Source organism: Oncorhynchus keta, chromosome 8, assembly GCF_023373465.1.
Source record: "Oncorhynchus keta strain PuntledgeMale-10-30-2019 chromosome 8, Oket_V2, whole genome shotgun sequence".
NCBI lineage: Eukaryota > Metazoa > Chordata > Actinopteri > Salmoniformes > Salmonidae > Oncorhynchus > Oncorhynchus keta.
In genome coordinates, this window is record NC_068428.1 from 29,475,627 (window position 1) to 29,484,215 (window position 8,589).

An 8,589-nucleotide genomic window follows, 5' to 3' on the forward strand; every position below is an offset into this window, starting at 1 on the left:
AGTTGAAGTCGGAAGTTTACATACACTTAGGTTGGAGTCATTAAAACTTATTTTTCAACCACTCCAAAAATTTTGTTAACGTCATTTAGGACATCTACTTTGTGTATGACAGAAGTCATTTTCCCAACAATTGTTTACAGACGGATTATTTCACTTATAATTCACTGTATCACAATTCCAGTGGGTCAGAAGTTTACATACACTAAGTTGACTGTGCCTTTAAACAGCTTGGAAAATTTCAGAAAATGCTGTCAAGGCTTTAGAAGCTTCTGATTGACATCATTTGAGTCAATTGGAGGTGTGTCTGTGGATGTATTTCAAGGCCGACCTTCAAATTCAATGCCTCTTTGCTTGACATTATGGGAAAACCAAAATAAATCAGCCAAGACCTCCACAAGTCTGTAGAGTACAAGGACCTTGTAGACCTCCACAAGTCTGGTTCATCCTTGGGAGCAATTTCCAAACGCCTGAAGGTACCACGTTCATCTGTACAAACAATAGTACACAAGTATAAACATCATGGGACCACGCAGCCGTCATACCGCACAGGAAGAAGACACGTTCTGTCTCCTAGAGATGAACGTACTTTGGTGAGAAGTTCAAATCAATCCCAGAACAACAGCAAAGGACCTTGTGAAGATGCTGGAGGAAACTGGTACAAAAGTATCTATATCCACAGTAAAACGAGTCCTATATCGCTCAGCAAGGAATGAGTCACTGCTCCAAACCAGCCATAAAAAAGCCAGACTCCGGTTTGCATCTGCACATGGGGACAAAGATCGTACCTTTTGGAGAAATGTCCTCTGGTCTGATGAAACACAAATAGAACTGTTTGGCCATAATGACCATCATTATGGTTGGAGGAAAACGGGGGAGGCTTGCAAGCTGAAGAACACCATTCCAACCGTAAAGAACGGTGGTGGCAGCATCATGTTGTGGGGGTGCTTTGCTGCAGGAGGGGCTGGAGCACTTCACAAAATAGATGGCATCATGAGGAAAGAAAATTATGTGGATGTATTGAAGCAACATCTCAAGACATCAGTCAGGAAGGTAACGCTTGGTCGCAATGGGTCCTCAAATAGACAATGGCCCCAAGCATACTTCCAAAGTTGTGGCAAAATGGCTTAAGGACAACAAAATCAATGTATTGGAGTGGCCATCACAAAGCCCTGACCACAATCAAGTAGAAGATTTGTGGGCAGAACTGAAAATGCGTGTATGAGCAAGGAGGCCTACAAACCTGACTCAGTTACACCAGCTCTGTCAGGAGGAATGGGCCAAAATCCACCCAACTTATTGAGGGAAGCTTGTGGAAGGCTACCTAAAATGTTTGACCCAAGTTAAATAATGTAAAGGCAATGCTACCAAATACTAACTGAGTGCATGTAAACTTCTGACCCACTGGGAATGTGATGAAGGAAATAAAAGCTGAAATAAATCATTCTCTCTATTATTATTATGACATTTCACATTCTTAAAATAAAGTGGTGATCCTAACTGACCTAAGTCAGGGAATGTTTACAAGGATTAAATGTCTGGAGGTAGGAATGTAAAGTAGGGTGAAGAAAAGGTGCGACGGCATTCAAAATTCACTTTGATTTTCCATCTATAGATTTTGTGCCTTGGTGAAGCGGCGTGCAGAGGGTGTGCCCCCAGGCGCTGCCAGAGTGGTCCCCTGCCCCTCAGACTTCGACCCCCCCGACCACCGCCAGGTGCCCGCCGACATAGACCCTGAACTGGTGTACCTCTGCCGCCACGTCTACGACTTCCGCTACGGACGCATCCTGAAGAACCTGCAGTAGGGGACAGCAGAGGACAGGCAGACTGACCAACCGTAGTGGAGCACACTCACTCCTTCTCATGGGGCTGAAGGATGAGAGGGGGAACCCCTGAAGGGTTTTGGGTGTCCCCTGAACTGGAGGGAGGGCTGCTGAAGGATCAAGTATTGGAGGGGGACCACTGATATCTGAATCCCCAGAATGGTGTTGAAGGAGTGGGTACTGAAGTACCTTACCCCCTTTTACAACTGTTACTAGGGAGGTGAAGTTTTGACCCCCTCAACTGGAACTAGAACTGTACTGGCTTGGACAGAAGGGAGAGATTTGCTAGCTGTCCTGGTTAACCATGTCCTGCTATACCAGGGCTCGTCACCATGTGCATGGACAGCCATGTTGGTGACCTAACAAGAGGAAGAACTGTGCTACCAGAGCCATACAGGGCTCGTCATGACATTGATGTTAGAGCCTGATGTGATGACAACGTTCTTCTTCATTTGTGTTTGTCTCTGTGGCAGCTGTGATCGAGAGGGCACTTGCAGCTTGAACACACACACACACAATGAGGTTTTGTGTGTGTGTGTGTGTGTGTGTGTGTGTGTGTGTGTGTGTGTGTGTGTGTGTGTGTGTGTGTGTGTGTGTGTGTGTGTGTGTGTGTTCAGTCTGTTGGCTACAGTGAAACCACAGGTGCAGGTTCACAAAGGAAGTGGAAGTCTCACCTTCCCTTCCTGCATTGTCCGAACAGAACACAACACACTATTCTGAAGTACCCTCAGCGCTGGCTGAGTCTCTTATCATACCCTATTCCCCATAAAGTGCATTACTTAGCAGATAAATGTTACTGTATAGCAGGGTTCCCCAATAGGCAGCCCCCCAAGTTTTCGGAACAAAATTATTTTATTTATTTATTTTTAAATACTGATTGTTGTGGGACATAAAAAAACGGTAAAATCAGCTCGACGTGATTTTAATTTAGGAAATCTGTCCAAGTATTCCCACTCATAAATGGAGATGATCATATCCCAGTGTAATCAAGGTTTGAAATTATGTTTTTATCAAATACTATATCTGTTTGGGATACTTGTGGTCAATTTGCAGGGTACAAATAATTTATAACCATCTACTGACTCCCCGACGATCCGCTTAAGAAGAAATTGTCCCCGGCTGAATGTAATTGGGAACCCCTGCTGTATCGGGCTTTGGTCAAAGACAGGGCACTATATGAAGAATAGGGTCATGTGAGATGAAATCCCCCCCTGACCCCCTTTTTCTGTTCCGAAGAACAGGACCGTCGTCATGCTTTTGTCCAACGGTCCAATGGAGAGCCCCCTTACTGTGGAGGGCTAACCTCTCCCATGCTCTGCATTGGCCTATCAGATGGAGGGTTGTTGATGTCAGTGCCCACATCTTTGGAGTGTTCAGAAGTCTGAAACATTCCAGAACGTTCAAATGGAAATGTAACGTATTGCAGAAACCATTGTTTACTATACATGTCTATCTTAACTTTCTGTAATGTTGCACTCTCCTGAACGCGACCCTGTTGTTCCCATGACTTGCCTTATGACTTGCAGGTAGAGCTTTAGGCAGCTAGTCCCACCCAATTAGAAATTGGATGAGTAGAATGGAAAAAGTACAAAACCACAGACAAAATCCACATAGATTTCACCCCGGTCAACACTCTGTTGTTTGAGTATAACACTGAGAAAGGCTTGGTTTCCTCAGAGATTCCTGAGTGATAAGCATTTTATTCAACATTACAACATGGTACATCCAATATGGCTGCTGGTCCACATGTTGTGGATCTTTGTCCATTCTACTCATTCTACTTCTATCCCCCCATCCCTTTCCATCCTTCGAAGCTCCGCCCTCTCCAAGATAAACCAAAGGATGTCACGAAGCAGAGCACCACCACTCCTCTCCTTCTTCTCTTGTCCTCTTCCCGCCTCTCGTCTCCTCCCTCCCTTGTTAGATTGCACTAATCCATTACTGAATTACAACGTCTATGATTGTGTTCTGATTTATGTTAAGCTACTAATATGTTATATTATAACTGGGGACAATACTGTGTATTATCACTGTCTGTGCGCTTAGTAGAGAATGGAAACTAAGGCTGTGTCATGGCAACTTTTATCAATGCATAACTACTTTATGTGTTTTACTATTAGAGACATCCGCCAGCATACTATCTATGTGTTAGTTCAGGGGTGAATGACCTTACTCCTAGCGAGCTACTGAGTATGCAGGCTTTCGCTCCAGCCCTGCTCTAACAACTGATTAGTAAAAGCAGGTGTGTTAGTTGGAGCAGGGCTGGAGCAAAAACCTGCATATTCAGTAGATCTCCAGGAGGAGTGTTGGTCACCTCTGGTTTATATGTTACCTGCTATCCAACCAACCTGTCATATCATCTAATGAAATAATATGTACAATGAAAAATCATTCCTGTAGATTGTGGATCCACACTGGTATTATTGTTGTTCATCCACACTGTCCAGGGGGTTCGGGTGAGTTGGCATCTTGGTGTAACTCGCTGTGCGGAATGACGTAATGTGATGTTCCGGAGGTTTGGCTTGGAATCTCTGAAAAATGTCCTTTTGATACGCGTTATTGAGATGTGTTTTAACCACAATCATTCAACATTGCCTTGTAACCTTCTGCAGAAGTGTCTGTCCGTCACGTGTAGTCCTAGACAAGTGGCAGTGTCTGACTGAGTTAGTACTTCTTAAAACACTACCTTGGATTGCTTTCTTACTGTGCAAATGTTCTATTGCTGGACTTTGTGCCTAATCTGCAAAGTTTTGAATAATACCCAAAAGCCATCTGAAACATTTTCCATTATAACAGTTTGAGTCATACCCCAAAATAGCGACTAAACAAAGCTTGTATCGGATAAATCATATAAAGGTTTAAATTGAAATATTATCAATAGGTATTTTGTTGCTAGTGGTGCCCAGATTCTTTGAAAAAAATAATATATATTCTCCTACTTTACAATTTTTCCTTATCGAAAATATTTTATTATGTCAATTTCTTAAGATGGCATATGCAATATATTTTTCAGAGGGACTATTTTTGACAAATGTATGTGTAAATCGAGGAAGTAAAACTTTTTGATTTTATTTTAGCTTAGTTTTGAATTTGAATCACAAGTCATAAATTGAGATTTGACCAAATACCTGGAAGACGAGAAATGGGAAGGGTTAGGTTATGTTTTGGTTAATTTCTGACTATAAGGGTTGGTGCAAGATCTGAGGTCCGTACCTAAAATATGTTGGTTACCCTTTATTTTACAGTCCAGTATTCACTTGGGCCCAGATTCACAAAACATTTCATAAGATTGTCATAAGTACAATTCCTCAACAATATCTTAAGATTTAATGATTTTCTTACAAACTTCTCAAATATCTTCTTTACAAATCATCTTAAAATGTTTGTTGCAAGGCAACCGTTTTAACTAGCTATCTAGCTTGTATGCCAATGATGTTAGCATATTTCTTCCTGAGATTACTGTTCTAAAACATGTTTTGGGGTTTCAAATAATAAGTTTGTGTGAATTAAACATGTTCAATTGCTTTCATGAGGTTTTCTCTCACTGCCCTGAGTTTAAGACGAGGGTTTAGCTATCTTGGAATTAACATTTCCAGGAACTTTATTTAAGAATCTAATTTCTTAACTTTTTACTTAAGGAGAAACATAAGAAATTGCGCAATGAAAATTTCCAAGAACCTTTTTGAGGAATAGCAACTTTGCTTAACTTTCTTCTTAAGTCTATAGTTAAGGAAAACATGTCAGTTAAGAAGAAATGTCTTCTTAAGACAGTGTTGTGAATCTGAGCCCTGGTATTTACTTTGAATTTGCATGATTAAATGGCAGTAAGTTACCTAATATTTACTTAGTAATTACATTTTAGTTTCTTAAGGATTCATTGGAAAAAGTATAACTTGGTACCAAGTAGTTACCAACCTGAGTTGAATTGTTTGAAATAATGACCAGAAGGCAGAAGGTGCCCTTTGAGAAGCGACCTACTCTGTACTCTGCTGTGGTGTTACCACTTAATATCCTTCTGAATACTATAGAAATACCAGCTAAAAGAGGACTGTAAATAGAGTTTTATGAAATTATTAAGTGTACATATTTGAACCCTGACTCTGTGACCCCTGACCCTCTGTAGACAGCAATTGCACAGTGCAGTAGTAGTATTTTTTTGCAAGACCTGTAGCTGATGATTATATTTAAAAATGAATACATAAATATTTAAATGGAGTAAACCAATACAATATATAAAGATTTCAATTTAACTTATTTGGATAATGTGTTTTAATTGAAAAAAGTCCTCTTGCCAAGACTTTCGTGGTCAATAATGAAAAACAATTGGTTTCTTGTTATTAGTAATTTATGAGTTTGGATATTAAATGATTGAATGGAGATTCAGAGGTTGTAGTAGTTTGTACTTATATAGCTGGCGGTGTAGAAGGTTGTTTCTGTAACAAGGCTATATTACTGCCCAGCCAGACAGTGGCCAGGCCCGGTTGGCTGCAGCAGAAACAGACTGGCACCAGAGCTGGTTTCTATCTAGAGGTGCCACTTGGCATCAAGGGTAAAGAAGACCAAAGCACATTCTGACACAAAGTTAGGGGAGGTAGACGTTACACTTTAACCACTGATCCAGGATCAGATATGTCCTCATCCCCCTGTTTGTTAAGGTTAGAATTGTGGTTGGAGGCTTGAATCTAAGCTGATCCTAGATCTGTGGTTTAGGGAGTGAAGTGACTACATGTCTGACCTTAGGGTTTGACGTCTGGGAGGTTGCCATGGTAATGGGTGTCACCTGAGCCCTCCCCTCATCAATCTATCCAATTAGAGGACAGAGTCACTCTACACCTGAGACGGCCTGGCTATAGGACGATAAACTTTATCTTTCTGCGGTGTTCTGTCTAGTGGGGTTTTGCTGCTGATATTTTTTGTGACGTAGTAAATTGTCATTTTGGATTTTGACTTAGTCATATTGTTTCATGGGTAGATTCACATGAGAGAGTTGAAGATACTCTCTTGACCTGATCAGCTGTTCTGCACCATCAGCACACAGACAGACCCACCATGGCTTTACTCCCAGACATGTATTTACAGCATTGAGCCCGTAGAGGGCACTACATGAACGGAAATTGGGTGTCCCACTGACAACTTTAGAATAGAACACCCTGGCTATGTCCCAAAGCTCTTTTAACATTTACTTTCCTCATCTCCTTTCATTTATGTCACTGAGGGGGGAATTATATAGTATAGGTGTTGTGTTATATTTAACTCTCAAACATTTAAAGTCCTATGGCAAGAGAAGTGAGGAAAGGAGATGGTATATTATGTTTGGGCTATTGGGACATGGTCATGATATGTCATGTGTACCTATGGTTTCCATGGTAACATGGGTCAAATGTGACCTCTGATCTCCACCATTCCACTTCTCACTTACCCAGGAGGTGTTTTTATCTCTGCACCAATCTAAACTAATCACCCGACCAATGCCTGAAACTCTGCTTTTTGTGGTCTTCTGTATTACTGCTAAGTGTCAGCATATATTTTGATATATTTAACAATGAGGGATCTAAAAGTCTAGATATTTTTGGAGTAGATAAAGGATGTGTGTATCAGATAACTATCACTTTGTCATGCTCTCTGAAAATCTCTTGGGTTTTTGGTAACAATTCTACAATCCCTGCTGATTTAATGTTCCATTGAAAGACTATTTATAAAGTTTAAGTCCTTTGTGAAAAAAATCTTTGGCGTGTTCTTTATTGTGATTCTGCCATATGTTGCTTTGAAAGTTGAATGCAAAACTAACAATCAGATGGCCACTTGTGTGTGTGTGTGTCATCATGGCTTTCGGAAGGCATACTGGTATGTAAGTTGCAACCAACGACCACAAGGTGTCGGTAGATATACTACAGGTTCACGACACCGACTTTGGCCTCCTCTTCAGGGACATATTTCCCTCGGCCTATCTTTGTACAATGCTTAATCCGGCTCAGGGCACTAGGAATGTGCAGTGCTCTATGTGGCCGGACACAAGCACAGCATAGCTGCTGGTGTCCATCCCACAGACGTGGACACAGACAGTGCAGAGCGGGATCACTGAACACTACAGTGGAGGATCTGACAACTCAACAGCTCCAGCAGGCTTTCCCGATTTGATTTCAAACTTCAAACATTTAGTAGCAGTAAGGATGGACTGGGACCAGAAATCGTCCTGGGCATTTCTGAAACACTGGCCCTTTTTTTTTTTTTTTTTCTGGGCCAGCGTTCATGAAATGGGACAGCAACCAATTATCTACATTTTGATCATTCTGCTCCAAAATCATTATAATATTTCTTAACAGGTCAATGGGCACATGTCATTTTATCTTTTTTTTCAACCAAAATGTATTTCTCCCATGAGCTCAGCCCACTGGCCTAAAGGTGGACCAGCCCAGTGGGCATTTGCCTGAACTGCCCTATCTATGGCCAGTCTGTTTCTGAGTAGCACCCAGCTCATAAACCTAATGTCTTGGCATAACGCACCAGCAATCCTCACTCCCAGCTGTACTATAGGCCGCGAGCACCCACAATCCACTCCCATCAGTACTGTAGGCCGCGAGCATCCACAATCCACTCCCATCAGTACTGTAGGCCTCGAGCACCCACAATCCACTCCCATCAGTACTGTAGGCCTCGAGCACCCACAATCCACTCCCATCAGTACTGTAGGCCTCGAGCACCCACAATCCACTCCCATCAGTACTGTAGGCCTCGAGCACCCACAATCCACTCCCATCAGTACTGTAGG

General features: G+C 41.9%; 1 protein-coding gene across 3 annotated transcripts in view; it reads left to right on the forward strand.

Annotated features, from left to right (window-relative positions):
• The window catches only part of LOC118387067 (bromo adjacent homology domain-containing 1 protein-like), a 37,894-nt gene extending 30,360 nt beyond the window's left edge, over positions 1–7,534 (forward strand). For all 3 annotated transcript variants that reach the window (XM_052523964.1, XM_052523966.1, XM_052523965.1), the window contains exon 7: positions 1,613–7,534. In XM_052523964.1, the coding sequence (XP_052379924.1) occupies positions 1,613–1,802 (190 nt within the window). In that variant the 3' untranslated portion in view covers positions 1,803–7,534. The remainder of the gene's footprint in view (positions 1–1,612) is intronic.
• The last annotated feature ends 1,055 nt before the right edge of the window (positions 7,535–8,589 follow it).